This window comes from Rattus norvegicus, chromosome 16 (genome assembly GCF_036323735.1).
Source record: "Rattus norvegicus strain BN/NHsdMcwi chromosome 16, GRCr8, whole genome shotgun sequence".
NCBI lineage: Eukaryota > Metazoa > Chordata > Mammalia > Rodentia > Muridae > Rattus > Rattus norvegicus.
This window is the reverse complement of record NC_086034.1, coordinates 26,576,844-26,593,869: the sequence shown is the minus strand read 5'-3', so window position 1 is coordinate 26,593,869 and position 17,026 is coordinate 26,576,844. Positions and strand designations below refer to the sequence as shown.

The following is a 17,026-nucleotide window of genomic DNA, read 5'->3' as shown; positions in this document are numbered from 1 at the left end:
TTCTACTCCTCCTGGGTGTATTTGCTTCTTTTTGTTCTAGAGCTTTTAGGTGTGCTGTCAAGCTGCTGACATATGCTCTTTCCTGTTTCTTTCTGCAGGCACTCAGCGCTATGAGTTTTCCTCTTAGCACAGCTTTCATTGTGTCCCATAAGTTTGGGTATGTTGTACCTTCATTTTCATTAAATTCTAAAAAGTTTTTAATTTCTTTCTTTATTTCTTCCTTGACCAGGTTATCATTGAGTAGAGCATTGTTCAATTTCCACGTATATGTGGGCATTCTTCCCTTATTGTTATTGAAGACCAGTTTTAGGCCGTGGTGGTCCGATAGCACGCATGGGATTATTTCTATCTTTCTGTACCTGTTGAGGCCCGTTTTTTGACCAATTATATGGTCAATTTTGGAGAAAGTACCATGAGGAGCTGAGAAGAAGGTATATCCTTTTGCTTTAGGATAGAATGTTCTATAAATATCCGTTAAGTCCATTTGGCTCATGACTTCTCTTAGTCTGTCTACACCTCTGTTTAATTTCTGTTTCCATGATCTGTCCATTGATGAGAGTGGGGTGTTGAAATCTCCCACTATTATTGTGTGAGGTGCAATGTGTGTTTTGAGCTTTAGTAAGGTTTCTTTTACATATGTAGGTGCCCTTGTATTTGGGGCATAGATATTTAGGATTGAGAGTTCATCTTGGTTGATTTTTCCTTTGATGAATATGAAGTGTCCTTCCTTATCTTTTTTGATGACTTTTAGTTGGAAATTGATTTTATTTGATATTAGAATGGCTACTCCAGCTTGCTTCTTCTGACCATTTGCTTGGAAAATTGTTTTCCAGCCTTTCACTCTGAGGTAATGTCTGTCTTTGTCTCTGAGGTGTGTTTCCTGTAGGCAGCAGAATGCAGGGTCCTCGTTGCGTATCCAGTTTGTTAATCTATGTCTTTTTATTGGGGAGTTGAGGCCATTGATATTGAGAGATATTAAGGAATAGTGATTATTGCTTCCCGTTGTATTCATATTTGGAAGTGAGGTTATGTTTGTGTGCTTTCATTCTCTTTGTTTTGTTGCCAAGATGATTAGTTTCTTGCTTCTAGGGTATAGCTTGCCTCCTTATGTTGGGCTTTACCCTTTATTATCCTTTGTAGTGCTGGACTTGTAGAAAGATATTGTGTAAATTTGGTTTTGTCATGGAATATCTTGGTTTCTCCATCAATGTTAATTGAGAGTTTTGCAGGATACAGTAACCTGGGCTGGCATTTGTGTTCTCTTAGGGTCTGTATGACATCTGTCCAGGATCTTCTGGCCTTCATAGTTTCTGGCGAAAAGTCTGGTGTGATTCTGATAGGTTTGCCTTTATATGTTACTTGACCTTTTTCCCTTACTGCTTTTAATATTCTTTCTTTATTTTGTGCGTTTGGTGTTTTGACAATTATGTGACGGGAGGTGTTTCTTTTCTGGTCCAATCTATTTGGAGTTCTGTAGGCTTCTTTTATGCCTATGGGTATCTCTTTTTTTAGGTTAGGGAAGTTTTCTTCTATGATTTTGTTGAAGATATTTACTGGTCCTTTGAGCTGGGAGTCTTCACTCTCTTCTATACCTATTATCCTTAGGTTTGATCTTCTCATTGAGTCCTGGATTTCCTGTATGTTTTGGACCAGTAGCTTTTTCCGCTTTACATTATCTTTGACAGTTGAGTCAATGATTTCTATGGAATCTTCTGCTCCCGAGATTCTCTCCTCCATCTCTTGAATTCTGTTGGTGAAGCTTGTATCTACAGCTCCTTGTCTTTTCTTTTGATTTTCTATGTCCAGGGTTGTTTCCATGTGTTCTTTCTTGATTGCTTCTATTTCCATTTTTAATTCCTTCAACTGTTTGATTGTGTTTTCCTGGAATTCTATCAGGGATTTTTGCGATTCCTCTCTGTAGGCTTCTACTTGTTCTCTAAGGGAGTTCTTTATGTCTTTCTTGAAGTCCTCCAGCATCATGATCAAATATGATTTTGAAACTAGGTCTTGCTTTTCTGGTGTGTTTGGATATTCCGTGTTTGCTTTGGTGGGAGAATTGGGCTCCGATGATGCCATGTAGTCTTGGTTTCTGTTGCTTGGGTTCCTGCGCTTGCCTCTCGCCATCAGATTATCTCTAGTGTTACTTTGTTCTGCTATTTCTGACAGTGGCTAGACTGTCCTATAACCTGTGTGTCAGGAGTGCTGTAGACCTGTCTTCCTGTTTTCTTTCAGCCAGTTATGGGGACAGAGTGTTCTGCTTTCGGGCGTGTAGTTTTTCCTCTCTACAGGTCTTCAGCTGTTCCTGTGGGCCTGTGTCTTGAGTTCACCCGGCAGGTTTCTTGCAGGGGAAAAGTTGGTCCTACCTGTGGTTCCAAGGCTCAAGTTTGCTCGTGGGGTACTGCCCAAGTCCTCTCCGCTGTGGCAGCAACCGGGAAGATCTGCGCCGCTCCTTCCGGGAGCCTCCGTGCACCAGGGTTTCAGATGACGTTTGGTGTTTTCCTCTGGCGCCTGGATGTGCACAGAGTGCAGTCTCTTCTGGTTTCCCAGGCGTGTCTGCCTCTCTGAAGGTTCAGCTCTCCCTCCCACGGGATTTGGGTGCAGAGAACTGTTTATCCGGTCTGTTTCCTTCAGGTTCCGGCAGTGTCTCAGGTGCAGGGGTCCTGCCGCTCCCGGGCCCTCCCCTACGGGAACCCAGAGGCCTTATACAGTTGCCTCTTGGGCCAGGGATGTGGGCAGGGGTGGGCAGTGTTGGTGGTCTCCTCCGCTCTGCAGCCTCAGGAGTGCCCACCTGATCAGGCGGTGAGGTCTCTCTCCCACGGGGTTTGGGAGCAGGGAGCTGCTGCGGTCCGGGATCCGCCGGTGTGGGACTTCCGGTAAACACAGGAAGTGCCCGGCCTTAGAGGAATTTTGCCTCTGTGTGTCCTGAGTTCACCAGGCAGGTTTCTTGCAGGGAAAAAGTTGGTCCTACCTGCAGTTCCAAGGCTCAAGTTTGCTCGTGGGGTACTGCCTAAGTCCTCTCCGCTGTGGCAGCAACCGGGAAGATCTGCGCCGCTCTTTCCAGGAGCCTCCGTGCACCAGGGTTCCAGATGGCGTTCGGTGTTTTCCTCTGGCGCCTGGATGTGCACAGAGTGCAGTCTCTTCTGGTTTCCCAGGCGTGTCCGCCTCTCTGAAGGTTCAGCTCTCCCTCCCACGGGATTTGGGTGCAGAGAACTGTTTATCCGGTCTGTTTCCTTCAGGTTCCGGCAGTGTCTCAGGCACAGGGGTCCTGCCGCTCCCGGGCCCTCCCCTACCCAGAGGCCTTATACAGTTGCCTCTTGGGCCAGGGATGTGGGCAGGGGTGGGCAGTGTTGGTGGTCTCCTCCGCTCTGCAGCCTCAGGAGTGCCCACCTGATCAGGCGGTGAGGTCTCTCTCCCACGGGGTTTGGGAGCAGAGAGCTGCTGCGGTCCGGGATCCGCTGGTCGGATTATTTTTTTAATGTTGAGGAAATAAGACATGTTAAACTCTGTCAAAACACAAAGATTTAATTTTCCTCTTAACTTGGCTGACACGGGAGGAAATAAGTTGAGGCATGGAGAGTAGAGATCCATCCAGCTTTCTATCACTGTCTCCATTCTTACTGTCCTCTCCAAGGGAGGGAGGGAGGAGAGTGGAGGAAGGGAGGAAGGAGGAGGGAAGGAAGGAGTGGGGAGGTAGGAATGGATAAAGGTGACTCAAAATGAGGTCCATCTGTCTTTGTTATTGCACAAATATAAAAACTCACAAAGGAAAGTAATGATTAATGTATTAGATAGATCCTCCAAGACCACCAAATGAGCCCACTGACTCCAGAGATAACCGCGGTAACATATTTTATTCATGTTCCCTCTTCGCAAACAGGGAAAAACAAACATAAATAAACTGAAATGAGGAAGCAGACAGAGGACTGGAAAAGGTTTCATTTTCAGAGGGCACAGAACTGAAATTGACTAGCGCATAATTAAACTCTCGCACACTTACAGATTCATTCAGATTTACACAGGGGCCAATATGATAGTGAGTGGCACTGCATTCTAAAGGTCATTCTAAAATTAAACAATTTCAAGCCATGACATTTTTCTGTAAAAGTGTTTCACAGCTGAAGGCTGGATCTTCGTCTAGTCTTTCTGGTAATAAACTGATATTTTTGAAAACATAACAATGGTGAAAACAACTGAGCTAGAAACGCTCAGCTCCTTCCGATCCCAGCACACTGCGGCTTCTGTGGCCCTTCCACATTGGTGAGAAGTTTCACATGATGAGAGCCTGGCAAGCCATTATGGCTGTGACCTCTAATCAAGAGCAAAGGCATAACACCGTAAGCTATCAGGTCTCATCGTGAGGGGTCTCATATCAGATATTTATACTACAATTCATAAGAGTAGCAAAATTATAGTTATGGTGGCAACAAAATAATTTTATGTTTGGGAGGTCACTTCAAGACAAGGTCACAGAACTAGGAAGGTTGAGAACCACTGTCATAGGGCGAAGAGGCCATATGGAAAGGGTTAACTTAACAGAAATGACACTCACAGTCAACATTCTTTATTAGACTTATAATGTGGGAGAGTTCCATAGCAGGGGACACCAAAAATACAGGACAGAAGAGAGAGAAAGACAGAGGGAAGCTAGGAGGAAGGAAGGGAGGCAAAAGGCTCCTTATAGCAATAACTACAGATGCGGAAACCGCCAAGCACACTAAGTGCGGGGGCTTTGTGCGGAGGGCGGTTAAAGCCTTTGCACGTGGAGAACTTCTGGGAAGTGAAGAGTCGCTTTTCACGAGTGTTTCTCATGCACTAGTGAGTGGCACTCACCCATGCACATCACAGGGCGGCATTAACTGGACTTGGTGAGTCATCAACGTAAGAGGAAGACGTGAAGTTGGGAGGGGGACATGAGACGATACAGAGAAAGTTGGAGGTAAGGAATCGGGTACGGATACGATCATAATTTCATTGTGTACATGTGTGAGTCTTCAAGAATGAAGAAAAACAACACAGTAAAAGAAATAACAACCGCTGACGTAACTGAAAGCTCTATAGCTGTCCTCCTGTACTGAAAATAAACCAAATAATTATCTACCATTTAAATTGCTACAAAGAATTTGTTTTACTCACTGCTGTGAAGGAACTCTTCCTATATTTTAATATTAATCTGTTACAAAATGTACACTTAATTCTTTTCCAACCAATGTAGTAGATTTGTTAGGCTCTGCCCTATATTTAATTCATATCTAAAAGCAAAGACAAGTGAGATGATGCCTCATGTTAAACTGTGACCACAGGAGAGCACTTAGTAAGCCAAGGACCAGGGATCCCTATGGGAACCGAGGAAGGCAGGAGCCGCTACCTCTTCTACTACAGCACTTGGTGAGTGGATCCCACCAAGGCTGAGGAGCCCCAAGAGACGCTGGGCAAATTTGCTGCTGAAAATCACAGACGAAGATATTAAAGAGTAAGTTCCTATCACTAAGTTATCTAAGTAACTTCCTCGCTGCAGAGTCTAATCACATTTTGAGTTTGGACAGACACTGGGTTGCATATTTCTTGAGATTTGCTAGCTGTGGATTTGTGGATTTGGTTAACAATGCTCATATTAGCTCATTCTTCAATGCAGGTCACATCTGTGTTTAAGTTTCTTTCCCCAATCACCATCCCATCACCATGAGAATATCAGTCCTATCTGCTCGCCTGTCTTCCGACCAGGCAGCAATCATGCTGGCTGGCAGGGGAAGGCCTGTGGGGATGCTGAATATGCTTCAAATATAAGAGAGATACTTACTCTTAGCCAATAGAACTCATCTTAAACTTTGTCCAAAGAGAAATGATAAAACTTATTCTATGTCAAATATATTCATATATTTATATATATATTTATATATTATAGTGTTTCCAATAAAGTTTAAACAAAAGTGTCAATCTTACTTCCATATTCCAAGCAATTGTAGCATGCTTAGTACTCAGTACAGACGCTTAATCCCATATACATTTTACAGATAATTAAATATTAAAAAAAAACAAAAGGGATTACTGAACGGGCCAGCCATGTTATCACAGCTACAAGGAATTTACTTAATCTACAAGAATGCTCAAAGGCCTGTATAAATAAGATCCTGTTGCTGACATCCTGACAAACCATTCGTTTATATTTTAAAGCAGAGAATAAATAGCAGCAATGGATTTCTCTGGAGAGAAAAAAATATATATATATATAATATTTATCTTATCCCGATATATCCTTCATGTTTTTCCTTAGCTTATTTAATGGGGCTTAACTGGAATGCAATGCTAATTTTTAAAACCTTGATGATGCTTTTCTGCAACTGCTTCTCGGTTACCTACTAAATATGCCTTCAGTTAAATGTGATTAATGGTAACCAGCCTAGTCACTATAGGAGCACTGCCTAAATACATCGTTCTCATTGCCAGTGCCTTCCCAAATGGTACAGAACTTAAAACCGTATAGGAACACTGCCAGTGTTTGGTGAGTGAGAGGCTACCTCAGACAAAGACAGGAAAGTGTTGCAGCATGTAATGTGGAGCTGCCTACTAGAAGCTGTTACATTAGTATTCATTCCATCGCATTAGTGAAAACAGCAGGATGAACAAAGGTCTGGACCAATGCATTTGCATAGCATCATTACATAAAGGAAAGACTCACAAAACCAGGCCAAAAACAAAAACAAAAACAAGCCCGAATCGATTAATCTTCCCAGTTAGCCTTTCCCTGTAGGAAGCATGAGGACAAGCTGGATTTAGCATTTCTTAGACAGTCATGCTGCTGTGTAGCGGTTATGGCACAATGGTACAGAAGAGAAGGGAAATGGCTCATTAGTTTTCCCCAAAGGGTTATTCTGGCACTGGAGCAGATGGGATGGTGATGGCCTATGCGGTATAGCAGTGAGGCAAAAGGAAGAAGCAAACACTAGAAAGAATTCACTCATCTTCTGAATGATTCCGCCTCGGAATGGCCATGCTAACCAGTCACACACAGACTAGAATAAATCAGGCAATTATGATGCAAGAGAACCTACATCCAGGATTATAGACACTTACCACCTAGAAGTAAAGTTTATTTTTAAAATGAATCCAGAGGGAAAAATAAGGGAAACAAAAACATTTTCAGATGGTTAGTTCTTATGATAGCAACTATACTTTCTACAGATTCATACTAGTATGCACTGTCTAATAGAGAAAACTACTACACAAAGCATGAGCGCTCAACAGTCCTGGGTATACAGTCCATACTTTACACATTCACCGAAGGCTGACAACTACCCACCCCCAAAATACAATCCAGGCAATGACCTAGAGAATTTACTGTAATTATAATTCCCTCTTTTTATATCAATCACTTGTTACTTTAGACAACTGTTAATTTTCTTTATTTGGGACAACTAGAGGTAACATTAAACTATTTTTCATCCCAGGTGCAAAGGAAAGGAAATAACTTCTTGTTTACTTGCTTCTCTTTGCTTGGCAGTGAACCTCTAAGCTGCCTTTGCTGGCCTTGAACTCTCAATGCTCCTATCTCAGTTCCCCAACATCTGAGATGCCGAGAGTGTGTCGCATGCCCAATGCATGCTGCTTTGCTGAACTGCCTTCATTCCTCAAGAGATCTGAAGCTGGGATTAGACAGATGGTCTAGCCCTCATGATTCTGAAGCTGTGGTGACAGACCAGGATATCCACAGTGTGGCAGCATTCACACAGCGGGTGACATGAATAAAAATTAGACCTTTCATCCATTCTTGCTACTTTATTTCAAATTATTATGTGCAGTAAGATGTATGCTTAGCTCAAAGTATTATTAAAACATTATTAGTGTTTTCAAAGCAATCCATGACTTAATAATAAATATCTCAAATCTAACAAATTTTATGGATATTGTACAATAACCTCCACATGTTTCAACAAGAATGAAATATTAGTACATTTTCCCCATTATCAGACATTTCTCAAAAAACGAAAAACACACCATTTTATGTTGGTGGAACTTCAAAAACATCTATATGAAGAGGCTTCTTTAAGCCGAAAGTCACTGGATAAGTCAATGTCACATGGGCACATCTAAACTTGAAATGACCCTTTTTGACAAAAAAAGTTAAGCAAACAAAGTATGAAGTGGAAGGGAAAGAGGGACAGGAGGTACCTTTCATCACGGAACTCATAGAATCATGTTGTAAATACACCTACTGTCTGTCCATAGGAAGGGAGTGCATAACCCAGGGCCTGGTCTTCCACTTAACCAGACAGAGAAAAGCTGGATACAAATGCTTCAAGGTGCTCACTTAGGGAGCTGTTACACCATTTCTGTGTGACATGTCATTACCCTACTATCCAAGACGTCTTCATGGAAGTTCTAGATTCATAATGGGCATGATTTCTAGACACCTGTTACATGTCTGCAGCCTACCAAATTATTATAAATTATCCTTCAAAAATTGCAAAAGAGAACCTCTGAGTACTTTTACATTGGTTAAGATTGCATTAACAGTATGATCTATCATTCAATTTCCCCTTTTCTGGGCTGATGGGGGAACCCTTTCTCCACCCTAGTCCTTGGAAATAGCTGGTTCAACTTAGAGATCACAGAAAGCTGCCCACTAACTTCTTTACTTCTTTACAGCTCTGAAGCATCAAGAAAACTGTGTGATCTTCTGGAAACCTGGAAAAGGACAGTTGCTATACAGTAGTCATATTCAGACAGCTTCTAAGATCATGAAGTAAAATACATTATGTCAAGGGCTGATATATTTAATCATATAAAAACTTGATTTTTTTCCTTCCAAAATATATGAACCTAGAACTTTGTTCGAAATAAATATAGATTAGTTTATATTTACTTAAAATATTTTCATTTTCTCAAAGGTAAAGTTGATGATTAAAATGATAAAAGATTCATTTCTATTACAGGCAATAGTTTATACATTATAAATTTATGAAGTGTATGCTTCATTTTAAACAGGTGATGGAATAGTTGCTTTTGTGATGGGTTTTATTTGATATTGTAGCTAATTAACAAAACAGATGAGTTGCAGAATTCAGAAAAGACAAAATAGTTATACCTATTAAAACTTAAACGCCAGTTTCAGCTCTAACTCACACTGTCTTTCCAACATTACTTATCAAGCACTGGAATACCTAGCTACGAGATGACAAAGCAAAATCCCAAACAAGACTTCTGTCTGCCATCTGGTGGAGGAACCTAGAACAGAGTACACACATGAAGACCGCGCTAGCCTGTGGATACTTCTTTTTCTTCTTTTGGAAAATGCATTACATTTATCTACTTGGGAATGCTCTATGGACCAAGGCAAGGAGGAGCAGAGGAAACGATGTGTACCTGAAAAGCAAAGACAAGGTCGTGGTGCTGCGGCTCGGATGAGACAGCACCATAAGCGCACACTTACGTGGCCGTGCAGATCCGTGTTGAGGAGCATCAGCGCACAGGTGAGGCAATGAACTCCATCTGCGGAAGAACACGGCCCACGGTTAACACAGCGCATTCCAAGGCCTGAAAACCCAGAGCTGTCCTAGACAGAGCTGCCTTTGTTTGCAGAGCATGAGTGGATGAGTTAAATCATAAACTTCCGGTGTACCTCTACGGGTGAATCAGTACCGGCTCTCTGCCGAGCAACTTGGCTTCACGTGTGCAAGGACTGAATCAGTGCCCTTTACCACAGCAACTAGTCTGAGGCTTTACAGCACGGAAACAACCAAGGATCGACATAAATACAGAGTCACAGAGACGAGCATTGTTTATCATGGCACACAGATGACTCTTCAGAAACAAAACTATAATATTGACGACATTAGGAATGTTTTACAGGAACACAGGCTAAGGTGGACAGACAGTTGATAGCTAGTATGAGAAACATACTGTGTGCACTATGATTCCATCAAATGTAAGTATTTCTAGAAGAATCCATCAAAATATCTGGATCACAAAACATTTCTTTTGATTTATATTGTCTCAATTTTCTGTAGCTTATGATATCAAACTGAAAATAAATCATTTAATACAGAAAAATAAAGGCCATTTTAGATAGAACTTTTGCCCCCTGCGATTTTGTGGATAAAGCCAAAAGTGAAACAATGAAATACTCTGGGAGAGTTAAAAATTAAATATTCAGGAGAAATGTGCCCAAAGCCTGAAATAACATTTCATACTTAAATGGGATTATCGCTTTCATCTTACTTTATACAGTAAAATAAAACTATAAATAGCTAAACATCTTATCTCCAAATATCAGAATTAGCTCTTCTCTTTACTAATTCTTAACCCAAGTATAACAAACTGATGAAAAAGTTTTAGATAAAGTGAAAACCATATTAATTTATGCCAAACATTCAGGAAAGAGCTTGTTTTCGAAAGCAAATCTTTACTTTGGTAATTGGCTTCTATGTCATTTATATTCCTAGCAGCATATTTAGTCCCATTCCCTTTGCTTCTCATACATTCAAACTGACTCTGGAATCACTGTAAAAGACAGCAGCCAATACACAAACGCCCTTGTCGGGAGCATGTACCGACACCCTGCAAGCCTCGCTGTATGCAAGCATGTTAGCATTACCTGTATGCATGTTAACATTACCTGTATGCAAGCATGTTAGCATTACCTGTATGCATGTTAGCATTACCTGTATGCAAGCATGTTAGCATTACCTGTATGCATGTTAACATTACCTGTATGCAAGCATGTTAGCATTACCTGTATGCATGTTAGCATTACCTGTATGCAAGCATGTTAGCATTACCTGTATGCATGTTAACATTACCTGTATGCAAGCATGTTAGCATTACCTGTATGCATGTTAACATTACCTGTATGCAAGCATGTTAGCATTACCTGTATGCATGTTAACATTACCTGTATGCAAGCATGTTAGCATTACCTGTATGCATGTTAGCATTACCTGTATGCAAGCATGTTAGCATTACCTGTATGCATGTTAGCATTACCTGTATGCATGTTAGCATTACCTGTATGCATGTTAACATTACCTGTATGCAAGCATGTTAGCATTACCTGTATGCATGTTAACATTACCTGTATGCAAGCATGTTAGCATTACCTGTATGCATGTTAACATTACCTGTATGCAAGCATGTTAGCATTACCTGTATGCAAGCATGTTAGCATTACCTGTATGCAAGCATGTTAGCATTACCTGTATGCAAGCATGTTAGCATTACCTGTATGCAAGCATGTTAGCATTACCTGCGAGGGGAATGAAAACAGCCCTCTTCCACCTCTGAGTTTCTCTAGCTGGTGCTGACCCCGCGGTATGAATGGTCCAAGCAGTACCAGTTCACACACAAGGCCGTGACATTGGTGACCGAGTACTGAGCTCATCGCTGCAGCCTGAGGGAGTGGGCTGAGCGGGGACGTTGGTAACTGGCAGTCTCTATTCCTTGTCCATCTTAACAATTTACTCCAGAATGGATGCATTTTTGAGAAATTTCCCATTTAAATATAAGTATGTTTCACATAAAACTTGAAATCATCCAGGTCTTCAGTATTTTAAATGAAAACAGACCCTCCTTCAGGTAGAACTGTGGCTAAGAACAGCTAAATTTCACTTCACACTGTAAAAACAGTGCCACAAACAAACGCATACTCCATTAAGGCCATAGGTGAAAGGCGGCTATAAAGACTTCAATTAATAATAAACAAGAGCACCGAAGATTCAGCAGAGTCCCGTTAAGATATATAAATATACAGAATATATGACTGGCTAAACACCCATGGATTTCAAGAAGTATAGGGTGACCATAGAAGACAGAGGAGGCCAATAATGAATTACTAACTGCTTTGCACATAACATCCCTGAATGTCCAAGCAGAGCCCAGAAAGAACACACATAAAGCATACTGTCAAACGAGGAATTTTTAAAAAGAATAAAGAAATATGTTGCCATTAAACCTTTCTTAAAAAGATAACGACATGAGAAACCAAAACAAAAGGCAAACAGCACGAAATGAAAGTAGTGATTTCAACTTGCACTTCAATAAATGACCGAGGAGGTAAATTAAATATAACTTGTGTTTTTACATTAAAGCACAACTTTTATAATGAGGAAAATAACCACAGTCGTGAAAGACTTGCAAGCTTCCCATTAGATTACCTTTTGAGGTGATAGTGTCTGGATTACAAGAAAAATATCTATTGGAGAAGTGTATTAATATTCGCTCACGTTCCTGGGTTTCTCCGACAAGAGAAAATGCTTTTAAAAAATACCTGAGAAAGAACAATAAAGGAGAAAAATGTTTAAGATGTTCACATTTTGTTATATTTGACAATTAACTTGTAAATGTAAAGAATGTAAAGAACTAATTATACAATAACACCCTACAATCATATCTCCCTATTCTCTAAAATATTCACTGGATGGTTACTAAATAAACAGATTGATATTTAAATGCCATAAAAACAATGTCCATAGGAGTGATGTCTTAGCAGGTAAAACCCACACAAGCCTGCAGACCAGAGTGTGGATTTCCTATGAAAAGCAGGATTTGCTAGCATGCACCTGCACTCCCAGAACTCCTACAGGTAAGTGAGTTTAAGACAGAAGAATTGCTCAGTTCTCAGGCCAGACACCTAGAGAACTCAACATAGCAGCCGAAACAAGAATGGAGGCCTGTCTCAAAAACAAAATGAAAGATAAGTATCAAAACTGTCCTCTAATCTCCATGTTTGCTGTAGCACATGCCTGCCTATATTTACCCAAATACATCAAATACTATACCTACATAGACACATACGCTCACAAGCACACACCAAAAATAATAGAATAATCCATGAACTATGTCAGGGTAAGGACAGAAAGGTTAATAGACTGAGAAAGCCTGAGTACCACAGGTGACTTACAATTGCAATTGTCAAATAGTTGGTCTTAAAAGATCAATCAAAAGCTTAAAAAAAGAGACACTAATGACTCAAGGCATAGTCATACAAGCTCTGTGTTAAAATTCCACATATTAAGGTTCTTCAGTCAGGTAATCTCCACATGTGGACTACTAAAATGTCAGGTACACTGCTTCATACACAGCCAATCTATGTTCACTTATTTTGCCTGTTTTCCCATCATCATTGATAGATACACGAAAAGGAAATTGGGAAATAAATCCTTAAGCTGTTCCTTAAGGAATCAAGCCGTATGTAATGTACAAAAATAGTAACTATCATAAAGTTTTTGCAGTAAGCCTAAATTTTATGAAAATTCTGTTTTCTTTCTTACTAGACATTTGTACTCCATTATCCTAAAGCACCCTGATCGCTATTTCCTTGTAAGCTTTGAAATGAACTCATAATGGCAGAGCACAGATTAACTTGTTCCTGTATCTCACACGTTTTCACTGAATAACGAGAGCAGCCTGCACGCCACTCTAACACAGTCACCATCCCTTCACCCCCGGGCTTTTAAAATTAAAGGGGTATACTAGATTATCAAAACTCTCTGAGGTCCTAAGACTAAATGCTCACCGGGTTTTATGTTCAGTGGCTCAAGTGTTGAAAGTGGGTATTGGTGTGCCTTCATTTGAATCACTCAGCCTAAAGCAGATATGGCAATCTGTTTCACATATGCACTCTTCACATTCTAGTCACTGAGTTATTTTTATCCCATTCAAGAATTTAATAACAAAATATCAATTGAAAATATTTTGTATTTACTATGTTAAGTAAATACTTACGGGACAAAGGCTTCTAATTTCACAGTCAGTAAACTATAATCTTTTTAACCAATAAGACTGCAAACTTCTTCTTCAACAGAATTGAAAGTAGGGTCTCAAGAAGGAATGTATGTGCCTATGTTGACTGCAGTCTTATTCGTATTAAAGAAAACGAGGACTGCAAGTGAATAAGAAATCAGTGCTAATTCTATACAGTGGAGTATTAGCTCAGCTTAGGAGAAGGAAACCCTGTCATCAAGTACAATATACATGAACTCTGAGGACATCATACCTGGCAAGCTCCCCAAACAAAAAACTATTGTATGATGCCAAGTATATTAAGTATTCATCATAGTCAAAAGAATGGTTTCTATAGAAAGAGAGTTATCTGGCATAGAGTTTTAGGTACAAGATGAACAGAGTGAAAGTCACTATTGGCTGGCAGCTGTCCATCTGTCCATCATTATGGATGTATCAGTGATGGTGCCCTTAAAATGGTTAATAATTCAGTTACATAGATTTTACCATAATAGAAAATTAAAAGAAAACCCTTAATGGAGACCCCCCCCGCAATGATTTGCTTTCAGGCCATATTCCAGTATGCTATATGAACTCAACTTTATTACTACATGCTGGGTATCAGTTCATGTTTATGTCATGGTTTCGTTATTCTCTGTTATCATAAGCATGACATTTTTCTTATTCTCTGTTTAGGATATAGATTATCATCTAAACTCACAAAGCAAATAGAACTGGCATGAAATATCAGATTCTAGCCATAAGATATTGCTTCCTCTGCTAAGAAGTCATGACTTGAGGTGATGACGAAAAGAAGTAATGTTTCAACATACCTGAGAGACTGATCCAGCGTCATCCCTGTGAAATCAAAAAACTTCAGATACTCTTCTGCAACTAGCTTGCTAAATTCGTTGCTATAAGGAAACAGAGCAGAGTTTATTGAACTGACAACTACATTATAAAAAAAAACACAGGATAAAAAGTTCAGTGAAATACCAGACTCAAGAACATACTTTTTGCCTAGATGTTTTGCAACGTCCGATCTTTTGAATCTGTCTAGATGATACAAGCGTTTGGCCAATCTTTTAGCTGCTTCCACATTGCTGTTAGTGCCATTGCTAAGATTCTCTGTGGTCTCCTTTTCCAGAATTTCAGTGCTCCCCATTTCAGAATTACCATCTAGTCGTGTTGGTTTCCCCTTATCAAAGCAATAGCCACTACTTTAAAAAGAAAGAAAGAAAGAAAAATAGAAAAACATTTGTATGGCCAAAGAGAAATAATAGATGAAGTTATTATGACAATGTAAAATCAACTATATAAATAGCTTTCAATAACATTGTTTTCTATTTAAATATTTGACAACAATGATTTGGTTACTATATTTTTAAAGACTATAAAACTAAATGCCTAAGCCAGGTGTTCTCAATGTCTCTAATGATGCTACCTTTTAATATAGTTCCTCATGTTATAGTCCCCAACATTAAAATTATGTTCATTGATACTTCATAGCTATAATTTTGGTACTGTTAGGAATTGCCATGTAACTATCTGTGTTTTCAGTTAGTCTTAGGTGACCTAGGAAAGGTTTGTTCAGCACCCCTAAGGGGTAATAACACACAGGTTGAGAACCTGTGGGCTAAGCCCTAAACAAATGGTTTTGATTCTAGGACCTTAACATTTTTAATTGGTGAGAACGCCAACAAGTTTCTTTATAATGTCAATTTTATCTATTGATATGCATCATATTGGTAAATAAAAAAATGTAAAGCATAATATATTCAGAAATAATTCATTTTACATAATACAATACATTTCTACCCAAAAAACCACTATTTCTAAAATAATATAAAATTCAATGATTTACAATTTTTACAAATTGGTTAGCTTTAACAGGACAACAAGACCCTCAGGGCCACCTGTTGTTTACACCTCTTGTTGTTTTTAATGAAGTATTTTAAGAAAACTCTGTCTTCACAGATACCTAAGGACAAGATTATATTTTATGACCCTTTTGAATAACTGATGTTATGATATGTGATATCTTATGTGTTTTGTCTTTTTCTCCCCTACACCTCGAAGTGGATCTTTTATGCACGTGTGATTTTCTACTACTATGTCTTGTTCTTTTAGAAAGTATTTGTAAGCATATTTCATCATACAATATTAGAAAGTGTCGTGTTAATGTCACCACGATCCTCAGAAGAGCTGTTCAGCACTGTAAAACTGCTAAACTACTGGTGAGTTAGGTTGCTTTCCAGAATTATGACTCAACAGGGATTGTAAGTGAGATCTCAAGGAGGGATATATGTGCCTCTGTTCATGACAATCGTGTTCACAATGGATAAAATGTGGATGGAGCCCAAGTAACTATTGATGGATGAGTGGGTAAGAAACAGTGACATCTGATCAACAGGAACCAAACAGCTACTCTAAGGGGCTCTAAGAGTAGGGGGCAGAGGCCGAGCTCTTAAGTCACATTGCCTTTTACACCCACCTATGTGAAAATGTATTCCAGTGCACATGTCAACTTACTTGTTCCTGGAAAGAAATCCACAGGGGAAATCCAGAGTACAAAATAGAGGAGGACCAACCCATATTTTCATCTTTAAGTCAAATTACAAACCATTATCAATTGCAAACAATGAGCTATTCAGAAATATACAAATCAGAATTCATGATCATCTTTCTTAAACAATAAGCAGCCTTCCATTTCCAACAGAAAAGGTATACCAATAACAACAAAGTGCTTTCTTATGATGAGCATTTCATTAAAATGAATATTTCAAGGGTTGTCTCCTGAATTCACTTAGAAAGTTAAAACTGTCAATCATTTTCTGAAAAACCTATATTAATTAGAACCTACTTATATAAATAAACTCTTAGAAATTTCCTAGTAAGGAAATGAATAGATTTTAGCCACAAAAATAGTAGAATGTAAACTATGTATACCAAGAACAATGTTGATTACAATCAAGTTAGTTACAGGCACGCGCGCGCACACACACACTCACACACACACACACACACTTACTTTCTGGAGTTGTGTTTTCCTACATATTCCAATAATGTACTAAAAACAAATGCCAAAGTAAGAATCTTCTTTACCAGTACATCACTAACAACTGTTAATTTTTCAGCATGTCCATGGCTTCTTTTATTAATCACTCCATGCAGCTTTAATTACTTGACAAATTCCAACAGATTGATCTTGTTCAGACCCAATTACAAAACTGAAAACCTCCTAATAAAGCTCTGCTCGTTTTTCTCGAAGTCCTCGTGCCACACATCTGCTTCTTCCTTCTTCCTCTTGCCC

At 39.5% G+C, this 17,026-nt stretch overlaps 1 protein-coding gene across 32 annotated transcripts in view; it reads right to left on the bottom strand.

Moving 5' to 3' along the window:
• The window catches only part of Psd3 (pleckstrin and Sec7 domain containing 3), a 563,941-nt gene that overhangs the window by 208,666 nt on the left and 338,249 nt on the right, over positions 1–17,026 (bottom strand). For 15 of the 32 annotated variants that reach the window (XM_039094961.2, XM_006253039.5, XM_063275392.1 and 12 more), the window contains 4 exons: positions 14,727–14,933; positions 14,547–14,627; positions 12,147–12,259; positions 9,428–9,486 (listed from right to left, as the gene is read on the bottom strand). In XM_039094961.2, the coding sequence (XP_038950889.1) occupies positions 9,428–9,486; positions 12,147–12,259; positions 14,547–14,627; positions 14,727–14,933 (460 nt within the window). Of the gene's footprint in view, positions 1–9,360; positions 9,487–12,146; positions 12,260–14,546; positions 14,628–14,726; positions 14,934–17,026 lie in introns of those variants that run through there. The other 17 variants (XR_010058294.1, XM_063275384.1, XM_039094958.2 and 14 more) reach the window with 5 other exon arrangements.